General features: G+C 41.1%; 1 protein-coding gene across 1 annotated transcript in view; it reads right to left on the bottom strand.

Annotated features, from left to right (window-relative positions):
* The window catches only part of LOC139370771 (neuroendocrine convertase 1-like), a 29,413-nt gene extending 14,106 nt beyond the window's left edge, over positions 1-15,307 (bottom strand). Inside the window, exons 1-6 of the mRNA XM_071110522.1 lie at positions 15,007-15,307; positions 12,614-12,718; positions 11,965-12,087; positions 7,080-7,226; positions 5,916-5,992; positions 1,411-1,499 (exon numbers count right to left, since the gene is read on the bottom strand). Of these exons, the coding sequence (XP_070966623.1) occupies positions 1,411-1,499; positions 5,916-5,992; positions 7,080-7,226; positions 11,965-12,087; positions 12,614-12,718; positions 15,007-15,195 (730 nt within the window). The 5' untranslated portion in view covers positions 15,196-15,307. The remainder of the gene's footprint in view (positions 1-1,410; positions 1,500-5,915; positions 5,993-7,079; positions 7,227-11,964; positions 12,088-12,613; positions 12,719-15,006) is intronic.
* Between the last annotated feature and the right edge of the window lie 1,736 nt (positions 15,308-17,043).

Genomic DNA, 17,043 nt, shown 5'->3' with positions numbered 1-17,043 from the left:
GAGGAACAGATGCCCAATTGTTGCTCAGTCATTTGGTTAAGTGGTATTGCGTAATCATCCGCTCAAAAAAGTAGGCCACCACCAGGACATCTTCCAGCTGTTGTCTAGGTCCCACAAACCAGCACGCACAGGGCCGGACTACAGCATTTGGAGCCCTGGAGCACCAACCTCTGAGGGGCCCCACCACCCCCCCATTTTTTATATATACAGATAGAAAAATGTGTAGTTTCACAATGCTTTTCTGCACATTTTTCATGAGGTTAAGAGAAAATGTCGCAGTTTTAAAACACATTTCCTGCAATTCTACACTTTTTGCCATGGGGCAGAGATAAAATGTAGCAGTTTGAAAGCATATTTCATGCAATTCTACACATATGCTATTTGGGTGCCCCTCGACCTCCGGGTCACGTTTGATAATCCGGCACACACACACACACACACACACACACACACACACACACACACACACACAAATCGCTCAGATATTGACTGAATTATAGTACATAAAAGATTGTTCTGTAATAAATAAATTGAGGCATTGGTGGGAGTTCAGGTATTCAATTTATTGTAAAATGTCCCACAAAAATATTATTATGCAGTCATACATATTTTCTTTCTTAGTATATCAGGTATCTTTGTAATACTTTGGGATAAAATAAAGAAAATTATATCTGCCTCATTTGCATATATACACTGGGTGTATTTGCATACATTAATAACTTAATATAAAGGGCTGCAAGTTGCCTGCAACCACCAAAAACGGGCTCTGTCTAGGCCTACCTGTGCTCACCTGTGCTGTCTAGACTTCCTCATTAATGATTAATTCACTACTGTCATTGTCATGTTCTCTTGCATAAGAGAAGGATAGCCACACGATTTAAAATCAAAACGCTTGGCTCTAGATAACACCTATCTGTACATACTGTACTATACCTTTTTTTTGTGAGATTAGAGATAATATCACTATAATCTGAGTGTTCTTTTTCGAAAGTTGCTTTCATTTCAGCACATCTCATTTATAATCATTTCAACTACATTAAATCATGGATTTTTATATCAATTGTACAAAAAATCTACACACACCAAAATAAAGTTATCTTTCTTCTCTTTGTTGTGATGTAAGTGTTGAGACGGCGCGTTAAATCCTGACGAAGCATTAACATTCTTCTAGGTGCAACGGAAAGACAATGTTTTTCCATTGAGCCCATTTCAGCCATTATTGGAGTGTTTGACACGTCATTACAACGGTAGTTATAGCAAGAGTGGGAAGGAGTCTCCAGAGTCAAATTCGAACAATTAATCTAGGCATATTTAAGTGAATAGGGGATTTTGCAGCCCTCAAACACAGAAATAGAAAAAGAAAGATCATCAGGTGGGTGGGGCATGCACGTTGCTAGCTACATCTCTTACCTCCAACCTTGGAGTTGTACGCCACCCCAACTCCACATTTATTGTTATCTGCCTGCATGGCGATCTCACCGGCACACCTGGTTCCATGCCTGAGTACATACAGAAACAGAACACACACTTACAACTAACTATACATAACTGCTTTTTTCTTTACAAACTGGCCCACTAACTGACAAAATTCAAATTTCTTTGAATTCATATACATGTAGCAGTGAATTCAGAATAAACAAGTCTGATCTGGAACCTTTACAAACTGGTTTATAGTATATCTCAGTATTGTTAACAGTAAACGTAAAAATCTCAAACAGATTGAATCCATTATAAAACCTCTTGAAAGAGTGCCAGTGTCCCTCAATTAGTTTCATGTGGTTATGTGAGATTCTTCATTTAATTATGTGCTTGCCATAGAAAATATTGATATTGAGGGAGAATCTTGTCAACCAAAAATGGAAGGCCCTTTGGTTTCATGTAATTCGGGCATGACTATAGGAGACAATAAACAGCCTACTGCTGGAGTCTAAATTATACAGTGTGTGATCAGAGTACATTGACAACAAAAGAGTGCACTAACAGGGGTGGGAAGGGGGGCTGAGTGTGTGTTTGTGTAACCCTCACAGCTGGCTTAGAGTGAGTCATCATTTACAGGTATTGTCTGTGAGACAAAGGCCCAGAAAGAAAGAAAGAGGGAGAGAGAGAGGAGAGAGAGAGACAGAGAGAAAGAGAGATTCCGACGATGTGGCATTTTGTCAGAGGTCAAATGGACTGCTTTGAGTTGCTATGGTTGGCTATACAGTGCCTTGCAAAAGTATCCATCCCCTTTGGCATTTTTCCTATTTTGTTGCATTACAACCTGTAATTTAAATGGATTTTTATTTGGATTTTATTAAATGGACATACACAAAATAGTCCAAATTGGTGAAGTGAAGTGAAAAAAATAACTGGTGTGTGCATATGTATTCACCCCCTTTGCTATGAAGCCCCTAAATAAGATCTGGTGCAACCAATTACCTTCAGAAGTCACATAATTAATTAAATAAAGTCCTCCTGTGTGCAATCTAAGTGTCACATGATCTGCCACATGATCTCAGTATATATATATATATATATACAGTACATATATATATATATATATATATATATATATATATATATATACCAGTTCTGAAAGGCCTCAGAGTCTGCAACACCACTAAGCAAGGGGCACCACCAAACAAGCGACACCATGAAGACCAAGTAGCTCTCCAAACAGGTCAGGGACAAAATTGTGGAGAAGACCAGGGTTGGGTTATAAAAAAATATCAGAAACTTTGAACATCCCACAGAGCACCATTAAATCCATTATAAAAAAATGGAAAGACTATGGCACCACAACAAACCTGCCAAGAGAGGGCCGCCCACCAAAACTCACAGACTAGGCAAGGAGGGCATTAATCAGAGAGGCAACAAAGAGACCAAAGATAACCCGGAGCTGCAAAGCAAAAATTGGAGTATCTGTCCGTATGACCACTTTAAGCCATACACTCCACAGAGCTGGGCTTTACGGAAGAGTGGCCAGAAAAAAGACATTGCTTAAAGAAAAAAATAAGCAAACACGTTTGATGTTCCCCAAAAGGCATGTGGGAGACTACCCAAACATATTGAAGAAGGTACTCTTGTCAGATGAAACTACAATTGGGCTTTTTGGCCATCAAGGAAAATGCTATGTCTGTTGCAAACCCAACACCTCTCATCACCCCGAGAACACCATCCCCACAGTGAAGCATGGTGGTGGCAGCATCATGCTGTGGGGATGTTTTTCATTGGCAGGGACTGGGAAACTGGTCAGAATTGAAGGAATGATGGATGGCATTAAATACAGGTAAATTCTTGAGGGAAACCTGTTTCAGTCTTCCAGAGATTTGAGACTGGGACAGAGGTTCACCTTCCAGCAGGACAATGACCCTAAGAATACTACTAAAGCAACACTTGAGTGGTTTAAGGGGAAACATGTAAATGTCTTGGAATGGCCTAGTCAAAGCCCAGACCTCAATCCATTTGAGAATCTGTGGTATGACTTAAAGATTGCTGTACACCAGCGGAACCCATCCGACTTGAAGGAGCTGGAGCAGTTTTGCCTTGAAGAATGGGCAAATATTCCACTGGCTAGATGTGCCAAATTTATAGAGACATACCCCAAGAGACTTGCAGCTATCATTTCTGCAAATGGTGACTCTACAAAGTATTAACTTTGGAGGGGTGAATAGCTATGCATGCTCAAGCTCTCCATATTTTTGTCTTATTTCTTGTTTGTTTCACAAGAAAAAATATTTTGCATCTTCAAAGTGGTAGGCATGTTGTGTTAATCAAATCATACAAACCCCCCAAAAATCTATTTTAATTCAATGTTGTAAGGCAACAAAATAGCAAAAATGCCAAGGGTGTGATTACTTTCGCAAGCCACTGTACTGTAGACATATAACTAATATAATTCTACTATCTGTAATTCTGTAATTCTACATCTATGGGATCTACCACAAGCTAATGCTAACAAGCACAATGGGAGATAGGCTATCAACTAAATCTTTCCAGTCTGAATGTCATTCTGGCACTAATTTTACTGACTCAAACACTAACCTACAGTACAACATATATGGCTCCCAGGCTACAATCTTATGGGCATGTCCAGTGGGTATAGAAAGTCACCACCCCCTTTCAAAATGTTCACCTTTTGTTGCCTTACAGCCTGAAATGAAAACGTATAAAATTTGAAAAAACTGTAAAATAACCTATTTGGATAAGTGAATACCCCTCCTTACAATTGCAATTGCAAACTTTCTGAGGCATAACCGACCACCTTCCAGATCACAAATCAAGCTAATTGGCATCCATCTGTGATCAATTGTACTGATTTTTATTAGGTCAGATTAAAAGCAGTTCTTCACAGAGGACTCTACTGCTTAGTAGTGCAATTCAAAGCAAAGAATCCACTATGGGCGGAAAGATGTACGAGATAAAGTTGTGGAAAGGCACAAGTCAGAGGATGGATATAAAAAGATTTCAAAGGCTTTGTCCCTCGGAGCACAGTTAATACCATTATTAAGAAGTAGAAGGGAGTATGGCACCACCCAGACCCTGCATAGATCAGACTGTCCCTCCAAACTGGATGACCGGGCAAGGAGGAGACTGATCAGAGAGGCTACCAAGAAGCCAATGGCCACTTTGAAGGAACTTCAGGCCTTTATGGCAAAGACTGGTCAATGTGTGCATGTGACCACAATATCACAAACGCTCCACAAATCTGGCTTCTATGGGAGGGTGGCGAGAGAAAAAAAACACTCCTCAAAAAAAGCCACATCAAGTCTTGTTTGAGCTTTTCCAAAAATCACAAATTCCAAGACCTCTTCAGCAAGGACTTGAGCACTTGTGAGGATAGAAGAGAAAATGGATAGTGCAAAATTCCAACAAATTCTTGAGGAGAGCCTGCAGCCCTCTGCCAGGAAGTTGAAAATGGGAAGATGGTTCACGTTTCAACATGACAATGACCCAAAGAACACCACCAAAGCAACCATACAGTGGCTGAAGGACAAGAAGGTGAATGTCCTTGAGTGGCCTAGTCAGAGCCCCAACCTAAATCCCATCTAGAATTTGGAAGGACTTGAAGAGTGCAGTCCTTGAGCGGTCACCATGCAATTTGACTGATCTTGAAGAATTCTGCAAGGAAGAGTAGGCAAATGTTGCACAGTCTAGGTGTGCAAAGTTAGTAGAGACATATTCAAAGAGACCCATGGCTGTAATTCAAGCAAAAGGTGGTTCCACCAAGTATTAACTCAGGGGGTTGTTCACTTATCCAAATACGGTATTTTACTGTCTTCATTGTAATTCATTTTCAGAGTTTTTATGTTTTGGATATTGTAAATAAAGCCGAAAAACGTCTGATTTTATGTGTTTTCATTTCAGGCTGTAAGGCAACAAAGGGTGAACATTTTGAAAAGGGTTGATGACTTTCTATACTCACTGTATGTAGTACAATAAATACTGTATTTTACGTTAAATGTAGAAAAATTGTAAATCTATAAATTCCTTGGGAATCGGCGGAAAAAAATAAATATATATATATATAACTGTTGTTACATCAACAGCTCCATCTGTGTGTACCAGATATGCCCATTTCCAGCGAGTGTGACCTGTGTGTGTCTAGCAGGATAGCTGGCTGCTCCCCTTCTTATCTAGTTGTGTAATCGACAGTGAGGATGCTGTAACTAGGAACAGGATTACATGGGTTTTATAGTGGTCACCAGAGTGCATGGGACCCGAACAATGAGGAACATGTACTTTCCATTAGTACTGGATGTCAATATCATTTTTGTTGGCTACTATGCTACTAAGTAATATGCCAATGCATGTAAATAATGAATATACAAGTGAGGATTTGAAAAGAGACAAATGTGTGTGAAAAATGCTACACGCTTCTCACAACAACAAAAACATGATAGCAGGCATATCCCTAAAATAAATAGACAATTTACTTGTTCTCATTGGTGGAGTCGTATCTGGGGAAGGGGTCAGGGTCGTTGTCATTGAAATCGTAGCTGGCTGCTGCGTCCTGGAGAAGAAAGAGAGAGAAGGGAAAATCACCATACGCTCCAAAACCCAATCTGTCAACCCACTTAACCCACTTAGGTGACCGCACCGGGGACCTGTCACTGAGAGGGACTGTAAATTACATGGATGGTTGAACACCAGGCAAGAGGGCGAGGTAGGAAATTATTTAGGGCTGAAACAAAGCCATTATTTTTGAGAAAGGGGAATGTCGAACATTTGTCAATATGTCTTCGTCTGAAAGGTTTATTGCTACTGTCACGTTCGTTGAATGGAGGAGACCAAGGCGCAGCGTGATGTGAAGACATTCTTCTATTTATTAACGAAGAAACACAAAAAGGTTTAGGGGAAGGGTTACCTAAAATGCCACAGTTGTCCCCTGTGCGACTCGATGCAACCTTTGGATCGCTAGTCGGTTCGAGGTATATGCCCACCCATCCTCCGCGGACCTACCGACCTACTTTTGTTTCTGTCTAAAGTAACTACACGATTAGTACATATCATAAGTCTTGGCGATGCAGAAAAATGTGTATAGTATGTTTCGTATGGCTCTGAGGTCAGGCGGCACTTTTATACCTACACTGCATCAGAATCACTGAAACAGGTCTGCTTCGAGACAAGATGGATAAGCGTCTCGCTTGATTATGTCCCTTTGATTAATCACAGTCGCGTTAATTATAGTCAGAGTCGATTCTATCAGCCTTGTTGTCATACTTCCTCTCTCTCTCTCTCTTTCTCTCTCTCTCTCTCTCTCTCTCTCTCTCTCTCTCTCTGCCTCTCTAGAAAGACCCTAGGGCTGTCTCCCAATGCCTTGTGTCTCATAGAGAAAGAACTGTTTGCCTCCAAGCCACCTATACTGTAGTTCCTGTCAACACAACCACAAAAAAATAATCCAGGACCATAATAATTCCACCTATTATTGATTTCCAGTTCTATAATCTATGCACGCTTACAACCATCATCACCACCTATCATATTGCAATTTATTACTGCTTATTAGTGCTTCATGGATGGCTGTGTAAGTGTCACCGATGTTGCTATGGGAACGGTCTCCCTTAGTGATTTCTGTTGCCATGGAAATGTGGACTTACGTAGTTGGGGTAGATGTCGGTGTGGTTCCACTCCAGACCGTCATCCAGCACGGTGATGACCACTCCTTTCCCTGTGATCCCTTTCCTCCACACGGGAATTACGTGGAGGTCCAGCTTGGGCAGGGAGGACGACGTCCGAGTGTCTTGCTGGAATGGCCGACCAAGGAGAGGAGGAGGAGGAGGAGGAGGAGAGAGAGTAGTTTTAGTTATTTGTAATTAAATCATGTTTACAGTACATATAGCATTAAAGCATACATTAAGGTCATATAAGCTGGAAGAGAAGGAGAGAGAGCGGTTTTCATGACAATTGTTGAACTATTGAACCCTATTCCTAAAGCATATATACAGTGTTCATAGAGCTTATAAGCTCATTGACATACGCATGACATTGGCACAGAATTTAAATACAGGAAGTAGCACACCTATACTGAAACTGGAAAAAAAGGCATTCTAACAATTAAGGAATGAGGTACTTCACCTAAATTGCCTCTGTGAAAATCAAGTATTAAGAAAAGAATGGAGAAAGGTCAACCTAAGACGGCCGTCGGGCTACACAAGCTCCATCTTCGCTAATGGAGACAGTCATGTTCCACATGGACCTTTAGCAATTCATTATTAATATGTTGCTTTGTCCTGGCTCTCTTGACTGCTTACGGTAGAAAACCTTGTGTAGAGTGTTCAGACTAATATTTCAGCCCAGAACTAAATTATTTATATAAGTGGTTCACTGAAGACCGTGCTAAGGTTGTGAATCTTGCGATGTGAAAATAAAATGATAATATGTCATGATTATGTGTCATAGTGCAAGGCTAAGCCTCTGTCACCTCTACCTCTATCTAATAATCAGTGGTCCCTTTAATGCATGTAATGAGTGTGTATATGTGTGGGGCGCCCAACTAGTGTTAATTGGCTAATCAGTGGGGAGTAAGAGTACAGCAGTGCCGTGCTAGCAGCAGTCCTCCCTGAGGGCAGATGGGATGATTCAGAGCAGGAGACAGGACAAAAAAAAGACTAGGAACATTTTGGAGCTGCTCTGCTTCCGCATTATGCACAGACACTGCGGAACGCCACTCTCTCTCGCTCTTTTTTATCCTTTCTCCTTTTCTCCTTTCTCTCTCTCTCTCTCGCCTTCTTTTTCTCTTCTCCTCTTGCTCCGTCTCACCCCGGTCTCTCCATCTTCTTGCGCTCTCTTTTGGACCATGTCTTTCTGTTTCTCTCTCTCTCCCCTCCTCCATTTCCTCCCCAATGATTCTCTCTCACTTGCCCATCTACCCTCTCTCTCTCCTCTTTAGCTCCCCCTTTCTCTGTTTCCCTCTGGCTACTGGAGGAAGTGAAGGGATCAGGGTGGTTGTGGGAGACTGTCTCTGTTTAGAATGATCTTTAAAACCATCCTATTCATCCATCCACACAGATGCCACACCATACGTTTCTGCTACAGGGACGGTTGACAAAACAGTGGCATATATGACATATATGATAAAACGTATGAATGTGGCAGCATATCGGAGATATCAGAAATCAAGCTGTGCAGTCCTATTGATGGCTTCTGTAGCTCTTCTGTCTTGGTATCTTATTGGATGACTCATCTATTGACTGGCACATAACCTGTTGTCTCCAAACAGCCCAGCTCACACGCACAAGCATATATTTAGAATGGACACTTGCGGTAAACAAACACATCGGCATTCACATGCGCTTACGCGCACAAACTGAGACCTGCACGCATGACACGCACGCACACACACACACACACACGCACACACACACACACGCACACACACACACACACACACACACACACACACACACACACACACACACACACACACACACACACACACACACACACACAGCCCATGACGGAGCTAGGAATCTCAATCTATTATGAGTCACTCCTTTGATTGCTTTATCAGGCAGTCACCCACTCCTGGGACACAAAGAGACACTCTCCCTGCACGCAGTCACTATCTCTCCCTCCATCTTTCCTCTCTCCACATCACTCTCTCCATCTCTCCCTCTCTCAATTGTGTCTTTCTCCCTCACTTCCTTCTGCTCCTAACTCAACCTCCCTTCGTTTCTGCTGTCCATCAGTACAGCCATACCTTTGTCCATGTCCTCTTCTTCCATCCCTCCCGCCATCCCTTTACCTCTCTACGCACTCATTTTCCCCTCCCTTCCTCTCACGATCACTCTATCCTCTCAATAACTACGGTCTCATTGCTGCTCTCTCTTCCTCTATCCCTCCTTTTATCTCCTCCCACCCACCCCTCCCTCACATCTCTATTTTCTTGGTTATTACTACTGTTTTCTTTCTATCTATCTTTCTTTCTTTCTATATATCTACCGATCTATAGTCGAGTAGATGCCCTCCTAATGATAAAGCCGTCATAGAAGAAATGTAAGAAATAAAACATTGACATTGTCTCGTTGCTTCTTGCCTATTCGATGTCCCTGACTGACAGTCCCTAGGGACACCCCAGGCCAATCAGAGTGCCGTCACAAGTGAGTGGGCGGGAGTAGGTGTTTGTCAGCCATGGCCGTTTACTGACGCACAGTAAATGAGAGCACTTCATGACCAATTCAATTAGGATCATCAGCCCAGATAAGTAAAAAGGGGCCATCTCGATTTATTTTCTTATTTCCTGTAATGAGTGACTCATAACATCAAGTTCAGGGAAAATGGAAAGAGCCGATAAAATACACACACTGACGCATGTAAACAGACAGACAACACACGTCCTATCTTTAAAATAACAGGTGTTGACTGGAAAACTGATTAAGACATTTGAAACAGTGACTTAATGGCTGTGTCTGAAATATGTCTTGCCTACTACTTACTGAAATGACATACTATGTGTTAATCATACTACTTAGAACATACTGTTTAGTAAAAATATACTCAGTAAGTAACACATATCAACATAGTAGGCTCACCCATACTGAGAATGTGTCATCTTATGCGCAATTGCTTTGTTTACCACCATTCGTTCATTTCGGTATTCAATCCCCTTGTCTGATTATCAGCTGATTATTAGCTAGGCCTGTTGTCAAACACAGGTGGGTCTGAAAAGACAATTATCTTCCTCGGTAGCACGTAGCGAATTCGCACTAGATAAAAAGCCGAAATGAGTACCACATCCTGGCATCTAAACATAAACATACACAATCTTTGACATTTCACATACTATAAAATGTTCTATTTCAGCATACCCAAACGGCTTACTATTTAGGACGCAATGTCACGCCCTGACCTTAGAGCTTGTTATGTCTCTATTTTGGTTTGGTCAGGGTGTGATTTGGGTGGGCATTCTATGTTATTTTTTCTATGTTTTTCTGTTTCTTTGTCTTGGCCGGGTATGGTTCTCAATCAGGGACAGCTGTCTATCGTTGTCTCTGATTGAGAATCATACTTAGGTAGCCTTTTTCCCACCTGGGTTTGTGGGTAGTTGTTTTCTGTTTTGTGTCTGCACCAGACAGAACTGTTTCGTTTTGCTCCACTTTGTTATTTTGTTTCAGTGTTCAGTTTGAATAAATGATCATGAACACGTACCATGCTCCTCTTCTTCAGACGAGCGTTACACGCAAGGTATCCGGACACGGCCAATGCTTTTAATAAATGGCCGAGTACTTTGAATCAACCATTACAAACTGCTCTCTCCACTCTCACAATAATTGCTAAAATGCTATTATTGGAAGCTATTGAAACATAACCGATGAAAGAAATCCATCACTAATGACATGGAATAGGAGTCCAATTGGACTACCGTAGGTTAATCCTGAACACAGGACAAAGTGAATGTGCTGTCTGTAATGTATCCGGTAGGGAATACACAGCTGTGACACTATCATCCACTTGGCTTCAATGGGTTAAAATAACCGCTAAATTGGGCCTTAATGCGTGACGGCCTATTCCGTTCCACTGGATTAAGGTGGGAGGAAGTTGATTTGCCTTACAATCGCCTACCAGGCCAGCATGTTCAATTCAACAAATGGGTCCTTTGCCTGGGATTTTGGATGATTACTAATTCATTTGTTTATCACAGAGTAAAAACCTATTGTCTCACATTTCTCAAGTTTCCTATACATATTCATGCGTGATCGCTGAAGATATTTGTCTCATCCTCTCTCGCTATGAAACGCATGTACACACACACACACACACACACACACACACACACACACACACACACACACACACACACACACACACACACACACACAGTATTCCTCGCACATATAAAGTTTTCCTTTCATTTTGACAGGTGCTAATTGTGATATAAACTAACCCACAACATATATTCAAACCCCTAATACAAGACCTGCAAGCTCATCACTAAACAATATGTATGACTGTACATCCAAAAGGGTTGTGAAGGCAAAGTCTCCGCACTGTGACACACTCAGCATTTGGGGAGCTGTCCATCCCTGCCAGCGCTGAATCTCAGAAGGCTCTGGGATTGTGTTAGCCTGGTCCCAGATCTGTTTGTGCTGTCTTGCCAATACCTAGTGACTATGACCATTAGGAATTGGCAAGACAGCACAAACAGATCTGGGACCAGGCTAGGATTGTGTTTGTGAATCAGGCCAAACAGAAGGCAGCAGAAGACACCAGCTGGATCTGAACTGATGGTCGGGTCAGAAAACACATTTTCTGTAGTTTATGTAGGACTTCAATTCTGGCACCAGCTATGTTTGAATTCTAACATTGTGCCATCAGCTATTAGCCACCATGACAACCAAAATAACCAAAACACCACATGGACCACCAGACAACCAAAAAACAACCTTAATGGACCAATCTTAATATCCAAACTAATTTGTCACCAACTGGGTATGACTTAGCCTATGAGAAAGATAAAGGAATGTGTAGCTCTTCAGGACATACCAGGTACCACTGCTGGTTCCACATGGGGTCATCAAACAGCTTGTCCACTGGACAGTTCCGGCATGATGCCAGCGACGCCCGCTTACTGCGCTGCTTCTCATACTGTTGCTCCGCCCACGATACCTAGACACCCAACGAGATGAGAGAATCAATCTACATTTTTATAAGGGGTGGGGCAGTCCCATTCATTTCATATTCATTGAGCTTTATTTAAGCGATAGTACAGTTGGAGAAATGGGAAGATAGAGGGGAGGAGGACTCAAAGTCGCCTGGTCTCAGATCTGTTTGTGATTTTGCCTGCTCCATTGTCGTTGTCAAGCCAAGGCATTGTCGTTGGCATGACAATCTCACAAGTAGCTAGCATGATAGCAGAAACAGACTGGCACCCAGGCTAAAGTCAAAGGGACAGTGGGCTGGATTCAAACGTATGCCGACTCTGGCATACTTGCGTGCCCGGGTTCTGCAGCTATAACCGCTGGACCACACAGGCAAAAACATTCTGTCAATTACTTATGTTCATACTGTCATTTTGTTTACGTTGCTAATGCACACGCACAAGTGTTCTGGCCAAAAGTAGAGCACTAAATAGGACATAGGGTACAAGTTCAAACATAGCCACAGACAATGTTACAGACACAGGATTGTTTACCCGATCATCCTCAGACAGGCGTTTGGTGATGTGATCTGCACTTCGTTTCGTCCTGCTAGGATGACTCTGGTGTTTGAACAAGTAATGGTTTTCTAGCGCCCCAATCTGCAGACGAGGAGAGTGGTGGGTTGTTGAATATTTCACAGCAGTGGTGTAACACCATTAACCTCTTCCTGTCAATCCCCTAACAGAGGACTGCATGTTATTATCAATGCAATCCTTTTTAATTATAGAATAGAATCAAAGAATAGAACCTTATTGGTCCACCCAGGATGGACATTTTCCTTTGGCATCGCCATACAAGCGCCTTGTTACACCAGTCTCACTTTGAATGTCTTGAGCAGCTTGTTTAATCAATAGGCTACCTTAGATCGTTCTCAAACGTCGGTAGATGTTGATATTATATTATTATATTTATGTGACTGGAAGGCAGATACCACAATAGCCGTGCCAGTTTCCTTGGTACTTATACAGTCAGGACCCAAATTATTAGCCCCCTTGATAAGATGAACAAAAAAGACTGCATAGACTGCATTTTTGCCCCACTGTAGAGTGGTAAGTAAGTAAGCCACCAATTGTGCAAGTTCTCCCACTTAAAAAGATGAGAGAGGCCTGTAATTTTCATCATATGTACACTTCCACTATGACAGACAAAATGAGAAAAAAAATCCAGAAAATCACATTGTAGGATTTTTAATTAATTTATTTGCAGATTATGGTGGAAAATAAGTATTATTTAAGGTAAAAAATCTGTTGTTCTACCCCTGAACAATGCAGTTAACCCACTGTTTCCTAGTAGGCTTTCATTGTAAATCAGAATTTGTTTGTAACTGACTTGCCTAGTTGAATAAATGTTTTTAAAAAAGGGGATGGGGGCTGAAGGTTTGAAAGTAAAGGTTCCCAATGATTCTGACCCCTATATTTTGGAGATTTATTTTTATATAACTTGATAAAATCTATTTTTCTGAGCAATTGTATTAATATACAATAATATAATTTTCCCTTTTTTTTATAGCTCAGTATTTGTATTGTTTATTTTATACAGTCTTTTTTGCTCATCTTTATAAAAGGTGCAAATTAATATCGGACCTGACTGTATTTACAGCAGGCTTTGTTCAGCAATTTCCTCAGAAAGCAAGGTTAACACAGCTGAACCCACGGAATCTACAGGTGTTTGTCACGATATCACACAAATTGTGCAAATGTGCAAATAATGAATCAATCACAGATATTACTGTTTACCTTTTAAATCAGGGTCACACAGAGTGTTTCTTGGTATTCTTAAATAAATCTAGTTTGAAACAAAAGCATATGCCTAACACAAAAAAAGAAGAAACCTGTACCATGTCAGATATAGTTGAAATGTATTGCATTTTGAGTTTACATCCCAATATTAGATTTTATTTACATCACAGTAGACTGAAATATAACAAAACTGTTTGACATAGAAACACCAGATTTTCTGTGTTAAAAAAAATAAGTTTATTCATTACGAAATTATTAAAAATATTTAAAACACCCACCCATGAGGCCACTAGAGGGTGCTTTTGTCAAGGGAGAAAATAAAAATAAAATTGCAGAAATTATTTAGGCCTAACCTTTAAATTATTCTAAGCCACAGTTCAGGCCTATTATATTGATAATGCTGATATGGCACCCACCCCCCTGGCCGAATGGAAACATAGGTTGTTGACCTGTGTAGTCAGAGAGCTAGGTTCCTCTGAGTGGATTATAGAGAGCTCGTCAGGGGGTGTACAGGCCTAATGTTTTGGACAAGGTAGACAGTGAATTACAACATTGGCAATAGACATATTTACAGAAGGGGGCTATTGTATACAGTACAAAATGAACTTGTTCAAAAGAATAAGTCTTAAAATATGGATTGGATCCCCATATTTTTCCCAAATACACTGATAGACTAAATGATTTGTTTTTGATTGATGATATCAATTTACTTAATATAAAGTAACAGTGATACCGAAATACACTGATGGTAAAAAAAAGTCAATAATGGAAATTTCATAGGTTACACAATTGCATTTCCCTGCTCACTCTGACCAGAATAATGAAGATGATTGACAGAATACACCAATCACTATAGTTGTAGTGTTTTAATCTTGGCTGAAGCAGAAGTTCAGTAAGGATGCTGCTGTACGGGCTACAACATCAGCAACAATGCTGCCGTGGCGCCCTCCATGAGCTTTCAACAGCTATGTATTAATACAACCAACTGAATAATTGATAAAACAAAGCTGAATAGGCTACTGAGACCAAGGATGTTCCCTGGGCCAAATTTAACATATTCATTGTATAGTGTAAAGAGAGAAGTACATAGTTCAAATACTACTCGAGGATAAACGTGGTCTCGGGGCGTTGCTGTGGCGCTAACATACCTGGCGGACTAGTCGGTAGTCCAGTTCTTTGGCGATGGACCTTGCGGCGTCCGGTCCTCCCGGAATCTCCACCGCCCATTCGTTGAGGTACTGTCTGTCCCCGAATGAAGCATCCACGGAACGAGCGATGGAGAACAGAACCACAAAAGCACAGCACATTACCGTTGTTGGGCGACATCTCATTTCCATCTCAGAGAAAATACGACTAGATTGATGCTCTTAGAAAGCATATAAGACAATTCAAAACGAAAATGTAAGTAATATTAAATAAATAAATTTCTGTTGGTTCCCCTTGGTTCGTGTCTTTTTTCCTTCAACGTGCTGGGTGGGAATGAGAGGTCCTGTCACCGCGTTATTGCCTTATTGAACCATCAAGGAAAGCAAGCGGAGAGTAAACTGTGGAAGGGGACGAGAATGTTTACACGTCAAATTACGAAGGGTCTCTGACGTCAACGAGGGTATACCTGGGATAGGGTCTATGCTCGAGTCCCGAGAGAGACAGTTGGGGAGAAAGAGCGTCAGAGGGAAAAGTTATATCTAAAAATATCCCTCTATTTCTTTATTCAAGTTTGCAGGAGTATAAGAATTAATACTAGGTTACTATAACAGTAATGTATGTGCACCAAATATGTCTGTGCAGAGCCTAACCATAGACTACGTCAGCCAAGTAGACCATCACCTGAAGCACGCCCAAACTTAATAATTATGTTATTATTGCGTTCTCTATGATTTGTTGTTGTTATTGTGCAAGGAAAATGCAAGAGCAAGAATAGGCACTATTTTCTTTTAGCATTGCAGTATACTGTGTGGGTGTTCGAGATGTGTAAGATAATGGAACGACTTAATTTCAATACCTCAGATTGACGATTGTCTTCAGATTGACGATTGCCCCCCCCCCCCCCCCCCCCCACCCCGCAGGAGAGCTCACTGTGGTGACGCATTTATGCAGCGCACGTCACGGTAGTGTAGACGCTATTTCAGCACCACCGCATTGGACAGCTCTTTGGGTGAGGACAAGGTGAAAGCAAGCAAGTGGTTTCAGATGGGCAAATGATTTTCGGTTAAAAACATGGATGATTGAAATAGATCATTTACTGTGTGCTTTGAATTTAGGTCATATATTATCATCTTAATACACTCAGTATACAACACTTTAAGAACACCTGCTTTTTCATGACAGACTGACCAGGTGAATCCAGGTGGAAGCTATGATCCGCTCCTAATGTCACTTGTTAAATCCATTACAATCAGTGTACATGAAGGGGAGGAGACAGGTTAAAGAATGATTTTTAAGCCATGAGACAATTGAGACATGGATTGTGGATTGTGTATACTCAGTGTATAACAGCCTGTATAATAGGGCATAGGGCTTAAAGAGCATACAACGTAATACTAGGCCTATGTTTATGATACTGAATGATAAAATTTTTTTGGGGGGGGCACATGCCTATTATTTAGCCGAGACTTATGATAAGAATAGACTAACGAAGTAGCCTAAGTAGTCTATTAGTATTTTGTAGACTAAGTCGTGTATGTTATTTGGAATTTGACTGTAGGGTGTCAGAAATTATCATTAAAAGTTTACCCTATTCGCCTATGGCAAAGATACTATATGTTTCCCCTTTCATCTGTGTCTGGTGTTAACTAGTTACTGGCTAGCTAGGTGTTTCAGACAGCATAGAACAAAAGGGGGGAAGGGTTATTGAAAACTCTGACACAGTTGTCAAGTCAACACATCCGTCAGTGCTGCTGTGAAACGCATCACAAGAGACATGCCAAATGAGAGATCTATATGAAAAAAATATATATCATTGATGCAATTTCAATGTTTGAGTTGCTTCATGTATCACCAAATTAGCTTGAGATGATTTTACTGCAACACTGCTCACTGTATCCAAGTTGCTTGACATTTCACAGAGCTGTCAGTCAAGGCAAGCTCATGAATATAAGCTCCCCGTCCACTCAGCCTGTCTTTTCAAAGTTCTTGGTAGTTAGCCATGAGAGAAAAGGTACTTTTCAGAATGACTGTTCAGGACC

The sequence above is a fragment of the Oncorhynchus clarkii genome, chromosome 17 (assembly GCF_045791955.1).
Source record: "Oncorhynchus clarkii lewisi isolate Uvic-CL-2024 chromosome 17, UVic_Ocla_1.0, whole genome shotgun sequence".
Taxonomy (NCBI): Eukaryota; Metazoa; Chordata; class Actinopteri; order Salmoniformes; family Salmonidae; genus Oncorhynchus; species Oncorhynchus clarkii.
Note: the sequence above shows the minus strand (reverse complement) of the source record. Positions and strands in the feature narration are given on the sequence as shown.